The sequence below is a fragment of the Mastigoproctus giganteus genome, chromosome 12 (assembly GCF_048544385.1).
Source record: "Mastigoproctus giganteus isolate SK-2022 chromosome 12, ASM4854438v1, whole genome shotgun sequence".
In the NCBI taxonomy this organism is placed as follows: Eukaryota; Metazoa; Arthropoda; class Arachnida; order Uropygi; family Thelyphonidae; genus Mastigoproctus; species Mastigoproctus giganteus.
Genome location: NC_143586.1, coordinates 176,274,880 through 176,296,536, shown reverse-complemented (window position 1 = coordinate 176,296,536; position 21,657 = coordinate 176,274,880). Strand labels below are relative to the sequence as shown.

At 37.5% G+C, this 21,657-nt stretch overlaps 1 protein-coding gene across 1 annotated transcript in view; it reads left to right on the top strand.

Annotated features, from left to right (window-relative positions):
* Window positions 1-21,657, top strand: part of Rip11 (Rab11 interacting protein) — a 175,569-nt gene that overhangs the window by 133,952 nt on the left and 19,960 nt on the right. Inside the window, exon 8 of the mRNA XM_090386503.1 lies at window positions 16,239-16,331. Coding sequence (XP_090242629.1) covers window positions 16,239-16,331 — 93 coding nt within the window. The remainder of the gene's footprint in view (window positions 1-16,238; window positions 16,332-21,657) is intronic.

Genomic DNA, 21,657 nt, shown 5'->3' with positions numbered 1-21,657 from the left:
AAAAAAAAACTCCTCCCATTTCATCCTTCCATTCGTTCCAAATGTCTGTCCAGCTCAGCCTTAAATTTATTTAGGCTATTAGCTTACACAACTAAAGATGGAAGCCTGTTCCACCAATCAACTACCCAATGGCTAAAGGCAAATTTTTGCACATCTATTCTACAACTATCTTTCCTCAATTTGAAACTGTGCCACCTCAGGTTCTTAGTCTGAGCAAGACAAAAAAATCAAATCAGCATTCAGCTTGCTCAACCCATTCAAGTCCTTACCTCAATCAGATCACTTCGCAGGTGCCTACTCTCCAGGCATTGCAATTTGCAGAACTTAAGCCTCTCTTGGTAAGAGCACCCCTTTGTTCCCCTCACCAATCTTGTTACTCTTCTTTGTACTCGTTCTAACAACTCTACATTCTTCCTAAAATTAGGTCTCCAGACCAGTACACAGTACTCTAGGTGTGGCCTGTCTTGTATAACAGAATTATTACCTCCATGTTCCTGTTAGCAAAATTCCTATATATATATATCATTGACCTCCATGGCCTGCACTGCTCAGTGAACTTCATATTTGGCTGCACAATTACAACAAGGTCTTTTTCACTTTCCACTTCCCTCAGTGTAGTACCACCCAGTTGGTATGTTTCTCGACGGGGATTGCTACCCATATGTAGTACTTTGCATTTGTCAATGTTAAACTTCAGTTGCCACTTCTCAGCCAATTTTCCCAACTTATCTAGATCAAGTTGGAGTAGCATACTGTCATTACTGTCGTTAACAACCTTGCCAACCTTTGTATCATCTGCAAACTTGGACATTAAACCTGATATTCCTTCATCAGTATCATTTATAAATATGAAAAACAACAATGGGCCCAACACCGAACCCTGGAGAACTCCACTAATAACATTTGTCCACGAAGAGCAGTGTCCATTGAGTACCACTCTCTGTTGTCTCCCACTCAACCATCCCTTTATCCATTGTAGCAGCTTACCCTTGATGCCATACCTCTCCAATTTGTACGGCAGTCTTCCATGTGCAACACTATCAAAAGCTTTCCTGAAATCCAAGTATATGATATCATAATTATTTTTGGCATTCAGTTCCTTTGTGACCACATCATAGTATCCAATCAAATTGGTCAGACAAGACCTCCCTTTGACAAACCCATGTTGTGTCTTGACTATTACTGCAGTCATGGCTATATGATCCTGCAATGCTTTTTTAACCAGCGATTCCATTATTTTCCCCGGAACACATGTTAAACGAACAGGTCTGTAGTTACTTGTGTCACCTTTTGAACCTCCTTTGTGAATTGGTGATACATTTGCACACCTCCAGTCCATGGGGACCTCCACTGAGTCCAAGGAAGTCCTCATAATTATGGCTAAGGGTTTGCTTACTTCCTTTGCTGCCTCCTTTAATATAACTGAATAGATCCCGTCCACCCCAGGTACCTTCCTTATGTTTAACTTCAACAATTTCTCCTCCACTTTGCTCTCAGTTATTACAAAATCACTTAGCTCCCTGTTAGTGTTTGATAAACTTCTGGCATTCCTCTAATTGAATAACTCCTCATGTGTGAATGTAGATACAAAATACTCATTCAGTTTATCAGCTACCTGAGCATGATCATCAGTAATCAACCCATCTATGTTATGTGGTCCAATCTGATTCAGCTCTTTCCTTTTAGAGTTTACATAAGTAAAGAACTCCTTGCTGTTTTTCTTTGCATCCTTTGCAAAGATTTCTCATAATCTGCCTTTGCCTGCCTAACCTCCTTTGTGACTTGATTACAGACTAGTTTATACTTGCCATAGGCTTCTGTGTCGCCTGATACTTTATATGCATCCCATATATTCTTCTTCTCTGCCACTAGCCTCATTAATTTATCTGACATCCATTTAGACCTAAACCCTGAACAGTATTTCTTAGTTGGAATGAAAAGCCTAGTAGCATCCAAAATTAAGTCCCTGAAGGCTTCCCATTTAGAATTCACTGTTGGTAACATCATCAGTTGATCCCCTTGTACAGAATTTAAAAACTGTCTGAGATCACTGTAGTCACCTTTATGAAAGTAAAAGCCCTTCCCTTTAGCCTTGATGATAGTTACATCTTTAAATAATTCCTACATCAATACATTGTGATCACTGTCGCCCAGTAGTTCCTTCATCTGCAGATTCTTAATGCATGAAGAATCACTACTGATAATCAGATCAAGAGTATTAATCCCTCTGGTTGCCTCTCAAACATGTTGCTGTAGAAAACAGTCATCCAATAAATCCACAAAAGTCTTGCTAGTGTGCAAGTGACCAACCCACAATTTCCAGTCAATATCTGGAAAGTTAAAATCTCCCATTATAAAGACATTCTGATTTACTGGCCCACTCTTATTTCTCTGCACAATTGCTCATTATACTCATCAGGCCTATAACATACACACCTACTCTCATTTTTCCTTTCCCAGTGCTTATTTCACACCAAACAGACTCGACACTACATTGTCCACCAGCATAAATTGGATGCACTTCCTTAGATTTTATGTTTTTTAACTAACAGCATAACTCCTCCCTTCCTATCCACATTGTACTCCCCAAATTCCAACTCTGAACTGCCTATATCTGTGTGACACCACTTCTCTGATATCCCAACAGTATCTGCCTTTGATGTCTTGACTAGCACCTCAAGCTCATCAAGTTTATTAACTATACTCCTAGCATTGGTGCAAATGCAAGTATACACGTGCCTGTTCCTGCTCCTAGCCACCCTAACACAGCCCATGTATTTACTTGTTCCACTATGACTCCCAGCAGTCCTGGAAATCTCCATTACCTTGCTTTCCAGTCTGCTGCCCATTCTAATAGAAGCAGTGCAAAAATCACTTTTTGCCTCTGCCTGCAGCCACTGTTAACCTTTTAGTCTGTGTATCCCCCACGCTAGCAGTTTTCCTACCCACCTAACACTGCCTCGATAGCATCAGCAAATATTCTTGCACCCTTTCTATATAAGGGTATCCCATCCTTGTAGAAGCAGTCTCTCTTGTCAACAAGCACAGACCAGGCTGAAAAAAATTCTACCCCTTGAGCCTTGCACAATCTCTCCAAGGCCGAATTGATTGACAAGGCTCCATCATATACTTCCTCCTATCGTGTCTGGGCAGAATTGCAGGCACTTTTCCCTTTAAAACCATAACTCGCAACTTTTTTTCATCATTGACCTGTACTTGTTGAGTAAATCTGCAGATCTCTTACTCTTAATGTCATTAGTTCCAAAGTGTACAACAATATCATATTTTGTGTCCTGAAAAGATTGATATCTGCTCTACAACATCAACTTTTGCCTCTGGCAGACATACCCTGGTCCTGTTTCACCTATCCTTCTTACATAGTATATTCCTGTCTCCCTGACAATAGTGTCACCAACAATAACTAGTTCCTTTGGGACCAGCGCATTCTGCCTTGGAGATTGCCTCTGTGTTGCCTGATGTACAGGAGTGAGCTCTGTTGAGCTGGGCAGCTGAGAGCTTGATGGGCCTCTCATATTAATTTTTTTGAGGGCATTTACCCTACACCTCAAGGTCTCAGAGACACCCATCAGAATTCTGAGTTGGCGCCTAATTTCTTGACACTCTAGACACCCAGCACACACAAAGGCATCCTCCTTGGCTAGATCATGTCCTGTTTTAGAAAGGTCGGCAAACATTTCACATATTTTTTGAGACTGATGCATTGGAGAATCACCCCCTTCATTTCTCCCCCGAGCACTCTCACTAGTCTGTGATCTTTGCTTCACAGCACTAGTCTGGGTCATGATTTCCGTTTAAATACAATTTAATTAACAATGAAGTTGAATAAGATTAATATTTAGATTAATTGAAAATACTATAATAAACTAACAGATTCCTAATACATTGCTTTGTATTACGCTATCTAGTTTTACTTTATACCTTCGCTATCAGTTCGAGATAGAGATATATATATATATATATATATATATATATATATATATATACACACACACACACACACATTAAGCTATTTCTTATTGACTACAATATGGCGGCTAGTTCAACAATATTGGCGCCAACACCGGGAGTTGTAACTTCCAAAAATTGATGGTTAAATTCAAAATAAGAAGCTAACGAACGCTACTAAACCTATTTAATATCTCCATAAAACACCGTGTACTATGTCAAATAATGAAGAATATGTTAAAAATTAAAAATATTTATCCCTTTAAAGCAGCCAAAAATCCACCCAAAATCGACTAGGTAAATGTTAATCTTTCACATATTGTTTATAACGAGATTGAAGGTCATGTCCTATTTTTTACTAAGGAAATTTTATCCATACTCGTTTAACTGTTCAGGCATCCTCAAATTCAAAATATACTAAAGGACCGATTGCACCGTTTACCAATTCATCGACCACATCTATATTTGTAGTACTCGTATACCGTTTTCCTTTCAATAATGGTAGAATGTATGGAAGTCCTGCAGTTTTCAGTCACTGACATGTTATGAATCTTATTTCTCATACTTGCTAATTGTTCTTCAGAATGATATCCTTGGTATAAATCTAGTGCAACCACTTCATGGATTTCATCTGCAACTAAAGCATTTGTATTATAGGCATTTACAACTATTTCTGAAAAATAGTCAAATCCCATGCGGATATAAATTAGTAGCATTTTCTTTGGGAACAAATCTTGATTCTATAATTTTAAGTTCATCTGGTAATAACGCTTCTCCATTCCCTATTTTTGCTATTGGGCTGTTGAACAACTTGTACTAATTCATGAAATTGTAGTGAATTCTGGAACAATGAATGAGTTCTTCAGGCATTTATATATAGCTGTAGCATGCACTGGAGACAATTGCCGTAAATCTCCAATGAAGTATATATTCATACCGCCAAATGATATTTCATGAACACCAGTTATCCATTTTAAACATATATCTATAATCGATAATAGTTCTGCATTAATCATATTATTTCATCAATTATAATAGTACATACATGTTGAAATGCAGTTTATATTGTTGAAGATTATTTGATAGACATATACAGAAAGCAGAATGCACTGTTGTACCATTGATTGCTCCATAACTTTGTTAGTTGTTATTTCTCGTTTCTATCTGAATTTGTATAACATACATAGTCATATGGGCCATGTTGGTTTACACGCACTCAATGTCAAGAACATTGTAGGTTTCCTAATTGACTAATCATGGCAAACACATTTCATTTAAGTTGACTCCAATAATATGCTGAATTGGAAATTGATTTTAGAAATGCCAAGTTAGACTCTAATGACTTGTTTATAAATTCTTTCGATTCCAATATACAACGAGTAATGTTAGCTGTTATTCCTACTGATTTAAATGCAATTTGCAAATTTTCTGCAGTATGCATTCGCATAATTTTCATTGCCATATATAGTAAATGTTTGGGAGTTATTCCACAATGATCAGATCTACAAATTTCACTCAATGCCATCATAAATGCCATCACAAAGGGAGTAATTTTTGATCCATTTTTAAATTTTTGTGCATGTCCCAAATATATAGCTGGAAAAGAAAGTTCTTCTGCATGTATATCAAATATGAAACTTTTGGGGATGATTTCTGACGTGGTGCTATGCATAAATATTTATCTTCGGTCCATAATAATGTTTGTTGTTGAATTAACAATAGTTCATCATCATTGTTGACAGGTTCCACAATTTCATCTGAATGTTCCTGTTCGCTATCATCATTTGTCCCCAAGAAATAGTCACTCACTTTTATGCCATGGAATTTATACAAAGGTGAATTTTTTGAATACCATAACCATATTTTCACTATTTTCTTCTGCACACATTCTTGTAGATTTATTTATGTATGAGGCTTCGTTTTATATGTACATTAATGGCATAATCGTCATCTGATTCTCTAGATAATTGATGAACCATCGTATTTACGTTAACTGGTACATTTATTATTGTCCGTGTTCATAACGTAAACGACGAATTTGCATAAAGGGTAATCGTGATGATATCAAACACTCAGTTACAACATCCAATCGAGGCAAATGAGTAGGATATGTTGGATAGATAAATCCATTTGATGTGGCCATAGTTGGTATCCGTCCCTCTTTTAATGAAGTATGACATGTATTACACGCCATGAAAATACTCCTTTCTTGTAAAGGAAATTGATTTTGAAGTAATTCATATGTGGAAATGGTTTCAAATCTAATTGAAACCATAAACAGTACAACTAAATCCAAATGGGTTTTTGTACACTAGTTTTTCAAACTCACTGTCAGCTTGTGCAGACACTATAGGAATGTACTCAGAAATCTCATTATTAACAATTTCTAATTTCGCTTTTTTTCGTGCACGATATTCCTTCATTCGTTCTGCTGGAGTTTTAGATTCCTGATACGTATTAGGCATTGTAGAACCCTGTGGTTGACAAGTATCAGGCGTAGTAGAACTGTGTGTGGTTGACGAGTGTCAGGCTTAGTAGAATTTGTTGTGGTTGAATTTCATTGCGATTCGAAATACAGTGGATTCCAGTTATTTGGGCAAATCTTAAAAAACAGAAACCAATCGAGAAAATAGCTGGGGTTTACTTCCTTAATTGGGACAGCATGCCATTTAATCAGGGCAGGACTGCCCCGGAGCACTGGAGATTACCCTACTATTGTCTCCGACGGTACCACATGGTTCGGTCGAAATTCTGGAGGTCACAACCATAAAATAATAAAAACAATTAGCAGTCACCTGTTTATTGGGCTTTTCTGTTAGTGAAGTCTATCATAAACGGAGAGTAAACTTGATCTTAATGAATTTGCGATAACACCGACAGCTGGAATTCTGTGGGTTATTATGGTGAAATGTGTTTACACTTCCACGAAATCTTCAATCATATAAAAAAAATTAATTTTCAGATCTTCTCTTCATTCCTATTTTTAAAGCTTTGTAACACGTTACTCTGTTCTCACTTGCGCTTATTGTGTTACTTGCAATTTGTGTGTGCCATGTTCTTTGTTATTGATTGCTTATCTTTTTTACTGTTTTAAATTTTAACCCCCACCCACAAATGTCAGTGAACAGAAATGTCAACTAGTTTGTATGTACATATTACAGTACATATTAATTATTCCGATTATCACATATATTCTTCCAATTTTCACGTATCATTTAGTTTTTTAATTGGTAAGGTAATAAATTTGTGCTTAATATATATATATATATCTTTGCTTTTATAGCCTGTGGATAATATTCCTCCTATTTTCGCTAATTAGAATTGCTGTTTAATAGAATTAAAATTCACAAATGTGATCACAATGACTGGCGCTTACTGCACATCGTATAGTGAATGGTACTTTACTATGTTGAGTTCATCATAACATGATTTGATTGTACATAAGGTATAAGGTATATTCGTGTCAGACGGCACCTGGGATTTCTCCCATTTCAGCGTGTGTTTCGCTGTATCAAGGACAGTACACTGTCAAGCCAGAGACTTGAAAGTGTGTGGGCCGTGTCTGTGCCATGTGATATGTTGTGCCCATTGTTTATCCGGCTTATTGGCCGCCAGGCCCCTATGGGGCCCGATGTTGCCCATACCCTGCCACGTGGAGGCTAGCCGGGTGTATCCAGTATCACAAGAAATTGCTCTGGCAGGTCCTGCCACCTAGTTTCCTGGGATTTCAGTGGCTAGGACCTATTAAAAAAAAAAAAAAATTGCGTTTGACATTAATGCTTAATGGGATTGCTGTTAGAAAATCGCTGGTTGGGGTTGAACGCTAAAGAGATGTTAAAGGCCAAATAGGTCGGGCAAAATTTTGATGTTATTAAATTTAGACATGTGAGGCTATACACTAGATAAAAGCTAATAGTGTTAGTTGTCTTAGAGATTTACATAAAACCAGTAGAATTTAGACGTTATTATAATTGGTGGCATTGTTAAGGGTGTACTCGGTCGATTTAGTGAGGAGGGGGGAGACCGAAGACTGGGGGGAAAACAGATAGAAGAATAGGGACGATAGAGTAGGCATCCCTAAAGGGGTCAGTGGAGGTGAGCCCCACCAGGCGAAGTATGGGGGGGTAGGCAGGGAGGAGAGGAGACAGATCTGTCTTCTCCATCCCCTGCCTGGGGATGGGGTTTTAAAGGAAACCAGGTTAGAGTACCCAGTTCAGATCGCCAATGGCGTGTTGGCAGAAGCCGCAGAATGTCTTCATCAGTGTCATGTCCAAGCAGTGCCAAATCCGGTATGAAGGTCAAGCTGCCCATCCCGCTCCGGGGGTGGGATATGTTAGCTGGCAGTGGGGAACCCAACAGGCGGGGGGGGAGAGACACACATTTACTTCATTCATAATCTGCATTCTCACTCTACTTGCATTTTTTTTTTTTTTTTTTAAATACTTTTTTCTTATTTTATAATTTTTTTTTCCAAGTTTTTTATATATATATTTTTTTTCACTCAACTCATTCATCTTTTTCTCACACATCAGGAGGGGATGCAATGATGTGTAGTGTAAATTTAAATACTAATTTAAACTAGGGTTAGTGTGTACTTAACTGTAGCATTTATGGTTTGTGTTTTTTCTCACACGCTTACACTTTTATTCATTCTTCTAGCTCTCATCTCATTTATTCGACTCTTACTTTCTGCACTGAACTCTCTGGGTACCGCAACTTACTGTTATTCTTCAGTTGTGGTGCAGGCCTAGCTGCAAGTTTTTTTGTTTTTTTTGCAGGCCAGGGGAGAATGCAGTGATAGTGTAAATTTAAATACTAATTTAAACTAGGGTTAGTGTGTACTTAACTGTAGCATTTATGGTTTGTGTTTTTTCTCACACGCTTACACTTTTATTCATTCTTCTAGCTCTCATCTCATTTATTCGACTCTTACTTTCTGCACTGAACTCTCTGGGTACCGCAACTTACTGTTATTCTTCAGTTGTGGTGCAGGCCTAGCTGCAAGTTTTTTTGTTTTTTTTGCAGGCCAGGGGAGAATGCAGTGATAGTGTTTATGTGGTTAGTAAATGTTTGTTGGTACAGTATATATAAAGTAATGTAAGTTATCTTTAACTTTGTATTCTTTCGGCCAATTACATTTGCTCTTCCACTCATTCCCATTCACTCTCTCTCTTTCCCTCATTCTAGGTCACTCTTTCTTTCACCAAAACTGCCATTTATTCCCTTTTACCATAATTCCTAGTTCACTCAGTGCCCAGCCTATTCATTCTATCTATCTATCTATCTATCTTTCATTCTCCATTGCATCCCCTTGCTACTAGCTTACTGATATTTTTCAGTTAATTTGCTTCCCTGGCTGGATTTGATTGTACAGTGAACCAATTGTAAAAGGGGGGGGATACATTGTATTTTTAACTATTTACGTGAAACTTCGGATAATTGGGGCAGCCGCTTAATTGGGCCAAAATGCACTAGTCCTGATGTGTCCCAAATGACCGGAATGGACTGTAGTTTGAATTTCTAATTTCCTTTTCTTCTGTTCATGATGTTCCTTCATTATTTCAGCTAGAGTTTTTTTGGGTGCAGTTTGAGAAGTCCCAAGCATAACGAAACACTCTTGTTGAATTTCATCTGGATTCACATTTCTGTCCAATTTCCTTTTCTTTCTTTCACGATATTTTTTCATCTTTCGAACTTGAGTTTTCTTGTGGGCAGTTTCAGAAGTTCCAGGCACAGCAGAACACTGTTGTTCAGTTTCATATTTCTGTCCAACTTCCTTTCATGATATTCCTTCAAATGCTGGGCTGTTGATTTTGACACAGTCACTCGCGTATTAATCATTATGCTGATATAACAGTATAACGTAGCGCGTCACTGCTCAATTGTACTTGTGTCACTGTAACTTGTTGCATACAATTGAGCAGTGACACGCTATGTTATACCATTATATTTGTTGCGTCACTGCCGCAACAAGTACAATGCAATGCATTCAAGAAAAGATGTCATTACAACGCATGCAACATCAGGTTTCATGACGATTTTATATAACAATTTCTAGGTAATGTAATGCTTTTTTCCAAATAACGTCGGTAAAGACGTTTTTAACATCAAAATCAGCCCAATATAAGTCTGACAATTATTTTTTTTTTTTTGATACATATCACATAGGCTATCCTTATACTATATATTGTAGCTGAAGCATTGGATATTATGTTTGTTGCCATGCAGTTACTGAAAGAATGAATGGACAATATGATAGATATGCAGAAATGAAATGCTCTCGATTCATGCATAAAAGTTTTCTTTTTTGCTTATTTTTTTTATTATAAATAAGGAATTACTATTTGCTGACATACCTAAAATGTAATATAGTATGAAGATACATAAATTAACTAACTTGTTTTCTCTGCTGCTAGTCTGAATAGCTTATCTTCCCATCCATTTAAGTCCTTGGTTGGTATGAAAAGCCATTAGCATTTGTGATTACTTCCCATTTAGAATTTGCAGTCTATAACATCACCACTGAAAATAATTTAAAGCTGTCTAAGACCATTATAGTCACCTTGATGCAAGCAAAATCTCTTCCTTTTATTCTTGTCAGTAAGTATATCTGTCAGCATATGATACCTAGTGATTGCTTTATCTGGAGATTCTTAATGCAGGAAGCATCACTGTTGATAATCAGATCAAGTCCATGCTTTCTATCACTTTTTCTAACATGCTGATGTAGAAACAATCTGATGCATCCAGAAAGGCTCTTCTACTGTGTAAATAATCGGCATAGAAGCTCCAGTTATATAGCTGTTCATTACAGTTATTACACCCATTTAGCCTATAACAAATTAACTCTCATTTATGTTTTCTTAGTATTAATGTCACACAAGACTTATTCAACATTAGTGACCACCCATTTCAACTGGGGAACACTGCCTTAAATTTTATTTATGTCCTAACCATGAGTATAATTCCCCACCACCTGCTGTGCATCTTTCCTGTATAATTCTACTCATTATATTCAAATTCCACATCTTTCCATGTTCAAGGGCATCACGTTTCCAATGTCCCTACAATGTCTTCATTTGATGAAAACCAATACTTAATTTCTCAAATTTATTTACTGTATTTGCATTAGTGTACCAGCATGAATAGGTGTGCTGGTACACTAATGCAAATTAAGTTATACAGTACTTTTAATTTTCCTCTTCACTTACCATATGTATTTTATTATATAAGCATTCTGATGCCACATTTTTCAAAATTTATATGAAGTTTTTGTTATTAGTATTTTTAATTTCCTAATCAAGGAAAATTAAATCTCCTTGGGTGTGCTTTGCATTGAAAATTTTTGATATTTATCTAATGCTGAAATTTCTTAATATTTTCATAAACACTGAATTAAAAGTTTTGTTCAATTAAAAAATTTTTTGGTTTCTTTAATTTCAAATAACAAGACTTTCTTCTGTTTGGATAATTATTATTATTGTTGCTCTTATATTATTTCTCCCTGATTGGGGGTTCCACCTCGTAACGGGTATTGCTACCAAGTACACAGGGTTGTTGTTATGTCTGGTGTTACTGTTGGTCAAGGAATTCTGACTATCCTACAGATGTTCAGGATTGCAACTTTCTAGAGTTCCTTGTAGGTGTTCCCTGGGAGACCTATTGCTGCTAGGCTGTTATGTAGGGTCTTTGGCACCACACCTGTCATTGACACAATGATCGGTATGGTCGTTACTTGTTGCATATGCCACATCTCTTTGATCTCCTGTCTTAGGTTCGTGTACGTCCTGATTTTTCCCCCATGGGGTTTTCTGCAGGTTGTCAGTTTTGGGTACCGCTATGTCAATCAGATAGGTAGCGTTTTCTTTCTTGTCTACAAGGGTTATGTCCAGGCTGTTGTGTAGGATTGTCCTATCCGTTATTATGGCATGGTCCCAGTACAGCTTGTGGGTTGGGATCTCTAGTACTGGCTGAGGTTCTTACTTGTAGTTTGAACTTGTAGTACTTTCTTTGACCAACTGGTATTTCCTTGCTAGCTTTGGATGTATTATCCTGGCTACCTGGTAGTGTCTATGAGTGTACTCAGTCTGGGTGATCACCTTGCATCCCGCAGTGATGTGTTGGATCGTTTCTGAGGCCAGGTGGCATCATCAACATGTGTCATTGTACACTCTGGGTTCCTGGGTGATGTATTTTCTATAGTTCCTGGTGTTGATTACCTGGTCTTAGATGGCAAGCATGAATCCTTCAGTCTCGGGGAAGAGCATCCTGCTCGTGAGCCATGCACTGGAAGCAATTTCATCTACGTGATCTTAGTATTAGTAATGGCCGCATGGTGCAAGAAAGCCTATGGCGCATGCTGCACCAGCCAAAAAAAAAAAAAAAAAAACATAAAAAAATAAATAAATAATAAATAAATAATAATAATTAATAAAAGAAAAGGAAATTAAACCTATCATCCTATGTGCTTCCCTGACCCGAAGGTACTATCCAGATGACCTTTGAATTTACCCAAACTGTCAGCCTCTTCCACCCATGTAGGCAACTTATTCCAGTAATTTATAACTCTCTGGCTAAAATAAAACTTCCTGCAGTCCAATCTAAACATTTCCCTCCCCCCCGTAACCTGAATTTATGTCCCCTAGTTCTAGCATCATTTATAATCTTGAAAATTTCATCCTCATTCATTTTACTGATGCCTCTCAGAGCCTTAAACACCTCAGTCAAATCTCCTCTAAGGTGTCTAGTTTCCAAACTCTGCAACCCACATATTCAAAGTCTTTCTTCATAAGGACGCCCTTTTGCCACTCTCACCAGGCGAGTTACCCATCTTTGCACCCTTTCAAGAAGCTCGATGTCTTTCTTTAGGTGCGGTCTCCATACTTTAACATAGTATTCCAAGTGTGGTCTCACAAAAGCCTTGTATAATGGGATTATCACGTCCCTATCTCTACTTGCAAAAGTTCGATAGATCATCGATAGGACACCATGGGCCTTCCTTGCACCCTGTTTACAATGCTCAGAGAATTTCATGTCTGACCGTATCGTAACACCCAAGTCCCTTTCCTCCAGTACTGGGTATAGTTGAACTTATTTTGGGATTACTGTTTTCCAAAGTGTAATACCTTACACTTTGTTGGATTAAAGCACATCTACCATTTTTCTGACCATTCCTGAAGTCTATCTAGGTCTCTCTGAAGAAGCTCAGCTTAAAAGTGATCATTAACTACTCTACCAATTTTAACATCTGCAAATTTAGACATCACACCCTCTATCCCTTCATCGATGTTGTTTATGAAAATTAAAAACAACAGTGGTCCTAATACTGGGGAACTTGGGTGATCCTTGGGGAACCCCACTTCTTACATCAACCCAATCTGAGGAATAGCCATTTATCACAACCCTCTGCCTCCTGCCCTGAAGACATCCTGCTATCCATCTAAGGATCCTCCCAGTGACTCCAACCTGTCCCCAGCTTATAAAGCAACCGCTCATGTGGGACTGAGTCAAAAGCTTTGCTGAAATCTAAATAAACAATGTCAAAATTATTCCCTAAATCCAGCTCGTGAGTGACCCTTTCAAAATAGCAAACCAGATTTGTTAAACATGATTTTCCCTTTACAAAACCATGCTGAGTATCCTTGAGAATTTCAATTCTATCCAAATGAATTTGAATTCCACCCTTGATCATTGGCTCCATGATTTTCCCTACCACTGAAGTCAGACTAGACTGACAGGTCGATAATTTCCCACTTCACTCTTAGAGCCACCCTAATGTATGGGAGATACATTGGCACTTTTCCAATCCAAGGGAATCTCACCACAGTCTAGTGATGCTCGCATAATTAGCCTCAATGGTTCAATGCACTCACTTTCCGCCTCCTTTAAGATTATAGGGTATATTCCATCAACTCCAGGAGCCTTACTGGCCTGTAGGCCAGTAAGGCTCCTGGAGTTTTTTAGGCGCCAGTAAGTTTTTCAACTTCGCACCACAATTTCCCATTGCCACAAAAGGTTTTTCATTTGTAAATATCGATGCAAAATAACTGTTAAGTTCATCTGCAACGGAAGCTGGTGTATTTAATACTATCCCCTTTTCCCTTACATAAAGGTCCGATCTGGTTTGTCCTGCTCTTCTTGGCATTTATATATGTGAAGAACCTTATCCCCTCTCTTTGCTCGTGATTTCTCATAAACCGCCTTTGCCTGTTGAACCTTTTCTGTGGCTCTATTACAGTTTATCTTATAGCTGTTATAGGCTTCAGTACTTTTTATTGCTCTGTAACCTATCCATGCCACCTTTTTTCTGCTCAAGTAATGTGATAATTTCACTATTCATCCAACTTGGAACCCTCCTCGTGGAGTATTTTTTTTTTTTAATGGTAAATACTCATTCAAGGCATCTATGATTAATGTTTTAAAAGCTACTACAGTTCAATTGTATTCATTCTCTGTGCAATATCTACCCAGTTAATAGAGGCCATGTAGCACTTTAAGGCATCGTAATTTCCTTTTCTGAAATTAAAACCCATTCCTTTGCCTTTTACTACTGCTACCTCTCTCATCATCATTCACCGTAGTACTCTGTGATCACTTCCTGCTACTGGTTCCTCTACTGTCAGCCCTGTTATGTCATCTGATTCATGGGTGATGAGGTCTAGGATATTCTTTTCTCTAGTACTTTCCCTGACATGTCGATACAAATAACAGTCATCTAGTTGATTTAAAAATTTTGTTCCCCATGTCAAGTTTCCTTCCCATTTACTCCAATCAATTAGAGGCATCTTGATGGAGATCTTTGTAGTGTCTGCCATGGAGTGTCTTCTCTGCCCATCTTTCTAGCTTCATTTGTACCTCCTGGTTGAGTGGGGGTATACAGGCTCCTCGCTTAAGTTGAGTGGGGTATACCACTTGTCTATCTTCCTTATGGCCTGGTGGAGTGCTGCTGCATGTTTCTGGAAGTAATCCTTCAGGTTAACTATCTGTCTTCTGTTGCTCAATGAGGTCTTATCAGCCCCCTTCCTCTCTTCCTAGGCAATTGTCAGTCTCTCCACGGCAGATTTCAGGTGATGTTGGCGGCTCTTGGGCATCATTGTCCTTGTCATGATATCCTCCAGTTCAGTGTTAGTCCAATCTATAATCCCTGAAGGAGTATGTTAGCACTGGGACTGCATAAGTGTTTATGGCTTTAACTGTATTCCCTCCATTCAGATTTGCTTTCAGCAGGCTTCTGAGTCTCCAATGGTATTTTTTGGTCAGCAGGCCTTAATTTCATTGTTGTTGTTATTATTTATTTTTTTTTTTTTAGGAGCATTAGCAACTAAGGCCATATTGCTCCGGGATATGCGGTGATCATTCTCTGACCTTTCCGCATCCTCCGTATTTGGTGGTCATGGGCTCGAACCCCGGTCTAATCAAGAAGTGTGTGCTACGCACTGCCACTCCTGCCCACGGAGGTGCCTAATTTCATTGTGCTGTAGCTGCTTAGCCTGCATTATCCACAGGTATTTGGGGATGGAGGCTCAGCAGTTATTATTATTATTAGCCATATGGTGCAAGTACGTCTAAGGCTTTTGCTGCACCAGCCAAAAAAAATTTCCGAGTTAACAGATTACTACTATTACTACAGAAATAATCAGAAGGAGCAGAATTTGGCAAAACAAATTACGTGTGCCTTTTAAATTATTTGGTCACAAAAGAGAAAAAATTCAGCTAAAAATCATAGTGAATTTATACATGACAGAATACAGCTCTGCCAAAAAGAACAGCTTAAAGATGATCTGACAAGCTTTATTCTAGAAGAGATAGATGAAGTCAAACCTGTTTTGTATAGCCAAAAGCAATAACAAATGATGACCATACAAAAGCTTTTGTCATTTGGGGTAACTTTATTATGCTATTCCTACTACTGAAGTTCTTTTACCATTTTATTCAGCAGAATTAACCGAAGTCATTTTTAGTGATGTATATAAAATAACTGAAACTTCAATTTCATGAAGAGATTAATTTTCACAAGAAAATGCTTTAACTTACTAATTGTAATCTGCAAAATCTTTAACTGAAATTGAAGGTACTGAGATATTACTGCAGTTTTATATCATATCATCAGAAAACTGGACACTAATCAAGCACAAAAAATTATCAGTTTTAATAATTAAAGAAATATTTCCTTATTGAAACAGCAATGGTAATAAAATTTAGTGATTATTGAAAATTATATTACAGTAATGTTATGCACAAAAAATATTAAAACAATTTCACTTGTCATATAGGTACCTCACTCACAAAATCAGAGGGTAATCTTTGTCCTGAAATGACAGAGTCTATACAAGAATGGAAGAGCAAGTTGCAGCTCATAAGAAATAGTAAGGAATAACATTATGTTAATCTTAATTCTTGTGCCATGTAGTATTCTTCTAAAATTATTAAAAATCACAAATCCTTTGGTTAACTTCATTAATTTGCACAAGAAAATGCTTCACAATTTTTTAACTGTTGTATGTAAAATCTTGCATTCAAACCTCTACTACTTTTGTGTAGGACTAACACAGATCTCTCAGGGATTAAAGGCTCAAATAACCATTATATTTATTTGTAAGTTTTTCTTCCCTGCACCACTTTGTTAATTTAGACATGATTGATAAGTATGCATGAATTTGCAAACCGAGGCCACAAAAACAGACAACTAAGTTTCAAAACAGCTGTTACAACAATGCCAAGTTTTAAAAAATGAACAGATTCGCTTTTTTACATGTTGGCATTAATGACCTTAAGAGTAAGAGATCTGCAGATTTAATTAGCAATTACAGGTCAATTTTGAAAAAAAAAGTTGCGAGCTAGGGTTAAATTTGAAAGTGTCTGCAATTCTGCCCAGACATGATAGGAGGGAGTATATGATGAGAGCCTTGTCAATCAATTCAGCCCTGGAGAGATTATGCAAGGCTCATGGGGGTAGAATTTTTTTCAGCATGGTCTGTGCTTGTTAACTGGAGAGACTGCTTCTACAGGGATGAGGTACACTTAAATAGAAAGGGTGCAAGAATATTTCCTGATGTTATTGAGGCGGTGGTCAGAAAACTTCTAGCTTGGGGGGGGGGATACACAGACTAAAAGATTAACAGTGGCTGCAGGCAAAGGTGAAAGTGATTCTTGCACTGCTTCTACTGGAACAAGCAGCAGCCTGGAAAGCAAGTTGCTGGGGATTGCCAGAACTGCTCAAGTCATAGTGAAACAAGTAAATACGTGGGCTGTGTTAGGATAACTAATAGTAGGAACAGATGCATGTACACCAATGCTAGAAGTGTAGTTAATAAATTTGATGAATTTGATGTGCTGGTCAAGACATCAAAGGTGGATATTGTTGGGATGTCACACACATAAGCAGTGCAGAATTGGAATTTAGGGAGTACAGAAAGGATAGACAGGACAAGAAGGGAGGAGGGGTTATGCTGTTAGTTAAGAAACAAAATCTAAGGAAGTGCATCCAATTGACATTGTTGGGCAATGCAATGTTGAGTCAGTGTGGACATAAACACTGGGAAAGAGAAAATGAGAATAGGTGTGTATGTTATAGGCCTAATGAATTTGTTGAGTACAATGAGCAATTGTGCAGAGGAATAGAGTGGGCCAGTAAATCAGAATGTCTTATAATGATTCATCTATGATGCTACTAAAACACTGACTCAAATCGATAAAATGCCTTCATTAAACAAAAATACACATACCGACTCTATAAACTGTATATTAAAATGAAATAAGATAGTATATAACAAGAATAAAATGTGATAAAATATAAAATTAAAAGCACTAAAAAGATATTTAAAATTACTAAAAACCCTAAAACAGCAGCGACCACCTTCACCAGCAATAATTATTCCATTTTAATGTACCGTTTATATAGTCAGTATGTGTGTATTTTTGTTTAATAAAGGCATTTTATCAATTTGAGTCAGTGTTTTAGTAACATCATAGATGAATCAGAGTTCCTGACTCCAGAGGCCTCTTCAGTGTCTTATAATGGGAGATTAACTTCCAGATATTGACTGGAACTTGTGGGTTGGTCACTCGTACACTAACAAGACTTTTGTGGATTTATTGGATGACTGTTTTCTACAGCAACATATTCGAGAGCCAACTAGAGGGAGTAATACTTTTGATTATCAGCAGTGATTATTCATGCATTAAGAATTTGCAAATAAAGGAACCACTGGGTGACAGTGATCACAGTGTACTGATGTGGGATTTACTTAAAGATGTAACTACCATCAAGGGTAAAGGGAAAGGCTTTTGCTTTCATAAAAGTGACTACAGGGGTCTCAGACAGTTTTTAAATATTCTATATAGTGGGATCAACTGATGTTACCAATGGAGAATTATAAATGGGAAACCTTCAGGTACTTAATCTTGGCTACTAGGCTTTTCATACCAGCTAAGAAATACTATTCAAGGTTTAGGCCTAAATGGATTTCAGATTAATTAATGGGGCTCATGGCAGAGAAGAAAAATGCATGGGATGCACATAAATTGTCTGGCCACAAAGAAGCCTATGGCAAATATAAGCTAGTCTGTAATCAAATCACAAAGGAGGTTAGGCAGGTGAAGGCAGTTTAAGAGAAATCTCTGTAAAGGGATGCAAAGAAAAAAACCAGAGAGTTCTTTACTTATGTAAACTCTAGAAGGTCCACTTAACATAGATGGTTTGACTATTAATATCATGCTCAGGTAGCTGATAAACAATCAGTATTTTGCATCTACATTCACACACAGGGAGTTATTCAAGGAGGGGAATGCCAGAAGCTTATCAAACTTTAACAGGAAATTAAGTGATTTTGTAATAACTGAGAGCAAAGTGGAGGAGAAATTGTTGAAGTTAAATATAAGGAAGGCACCTGAGGTGGGTGAGATCTATCCAGTTATATTAAAGGAGACAGCACAGGAAGCAAGCAAGCAAGCCCTTAGCTATAATTATGAGAACTTCCTTAGACTCAGGGGATGTCCCCATAGAGGTGTGCAAATGTATCCCAATTCACAAATGGGGTTCAAAGGTGACACAAGTAACTATAGACCTGTTAGTTTAACTTGTTTTCTGGGGAAAATAATGGAGTCACTGTTAAAGAAGCATTGCAGGATCATCTAGACAAAAAAGACTGGAGTAGTAGTTAAGACACAGCATGAGTTTGTTAAGGGAAAGTGTTGTCTGATCAATTTGATTGGATACTGCGATGTGGTCACAAAAGAACTGGATGCAAAAAATAATTTTGATACCATATACTTGGATTTCAGGAAAGCTTTTGATACTGTTGCACATGGAAGACTGCTATACAAATTGGAGCTGTATGCCATTAAGGACAAGTTGCTACAATGGATAAAGGGATGGTTGAGTGGGAGATGGCAGAGTGTGGTAATCAATGGACGCTATATGCAAAAAGGCCTATGTGCTCTGGATCCATATTCAATAAAGTATTGTGCCACAGAGCAAAACAGAAAGAAAAGAACAGGTAAAAATACATTTAATGCTTACTATGATCAAAATCACAGGTAAAAATACACGAAAGTAATACATAGCTTTCGGATGGGAGAGCGTCCTTCATCAGTTGTGACCGTTAATGAAAAATACAGAGCATCTTCTGTGTTCCATGGCAGCCATATATGGTGAACTGCACATGACAGGTGCAGATAACTATTAGCTGTTAGAAGGGAATGCTTGCAGTTGTAGCTATAATGCCTGGGAATGTTGTAAATGGCAACTTTTGTCAGCCAAGAGGATAGTCGTCTCAGTAATGGGATGGACATGTTCCAGTTAAAGGAACCACTGCAGCACGAGATGTGCAGCAAGTTCAACCAGATGTTGCAATGAGAATGGTGGGACTGATCAATAATCATGATGTTGCGGCATGGATCAATGTCATGCTTGGTTGACCAGAAGTGCTCAGCAATGGAAGAGTGCTTCACGTCCACTAAAAAAAGATAGCTTTCACAAGTTCAGAGACATGACTGAGTCTCCTGCTGGTACCCCAACGTAACAGCCAGTGCAGTCCTGGCAGGAAATACAGTAGATTAATCCACTCTGTAGCAGGGGGGTAACTGATGTCTTAATCCTTGAGACAAGGGATTGCAACTTCCTCCAACTCAAACACTCTTTTTTCAATTGTAGCAATTTTCCCTTAATGCCATACTGCTCCAATTTGTACAGTAGTCTTCCATGTGCAACAGTATCAGAAACTTTCCTGAAATCCAAGTATAGCAAGTCAGAGACTTACGTAAGCCCAAGTTACGTAACTTCGAACTTACGTAAATTTTTTTTTTCACAAAATTTTTTTTAGGATTGTAAAATTTAATAAAAAAAAATAATAAAAAAATAAGCAATCAATAACGATGAACACGGCATACACAAATTGCACAAGTTCAATACCAGGTGAATAACAAATTTACGAAGCTTAAAAAATAAGAATGAAGAGAAGATTTTGAAAATTTATTTATTATTTTTTTTATATGACTGAATTTCACTGAAGGTGACACACATTTCACCATAAAAATGTAAAAACCCACAATTCCAGTTATTGGTATTATCGCAAATGCAATAAGATTGAGTTTAGTACCCATTTATAAATGGGTACTGTCCAACACAACTGTCAGAATAAAACAGTGTCTTTAGTAAGGCAGTGGTTTTGCAAGTACAAGAAAATGCAAGAGCTGATTTCATTTACTCCTCTATTTGCAATGCCCTTGTGCCAAAAGTAACAAAACCCCTCTTTTGTGATGCAGTCAAATATAGTAAAATTAAAGCAATTTAATTTCCGCTTATAATAAAATATTGCAGTGTCTCCACAAGGCGCCTGTAATACTGCCTGAAGATCAAAACATGATACAATTTTATTATTTTTCTTGTCTTTCCCTTCATTAATATCCTTGCATTTTTCCTCTCGGCTTCAAATTATTAATATGTGACTCATATTTCAATTGCAAGGCCTCTTTCTGTTCTGGACTACTATTTTCATACATTTGGCACAACGAGCATTGATTTTTTTCGGTGTAAAAAATGAAAGATTATTCAATTTTGAATTTACTTTCTCATATTTGCATCTCTTTGCAAAGTCAAGTTCTTTCTCTTTTACGTACATTCTGTGCATTTCGGAAAGGGTTAGACTGCCATCCAAATATTGTTTTGAAGTTTGTGCCCTGAGATAGCATGAATCAATTAATGGAAAACTTAATGTGTTCCTTTATAGAATTTAATTCCTCTGATAATTTCGGTTTATTTGCATTCATTCCTCACTTTTCCTTCTCTAAAATTCCACATTCATCTACTTTCTTCCATGTATTCCGGATTAATTTGTCTCCAATATCCATTGTTTTCATAAAGAAACATTTACATACTCTAACCTTTATTCCCTCGTTTAGAAAGTAGTAAAAAAGGTAAAGTGCAGCCATTATCAACCCACTGCAGGATGGAAGACTCCTCAACAATTCATGCTGAGGGAAAATGGACCATAATATGCCACGCTGGTCCAGTGCGGGTTGGCAGATCGACCGTATTCAGCAGTCAGGGGCTTGAACCCCGGTCTACTCAAAGAGCGTGTGCTATGCACTCCCGCTCCTGACCACTAGTAGGCAATATTATTATCTCTAGTTGATCCTTCTGTATGTTGTCGACACTTTGGAGTCACTATAGAGGAATTATTTAAAATAAAG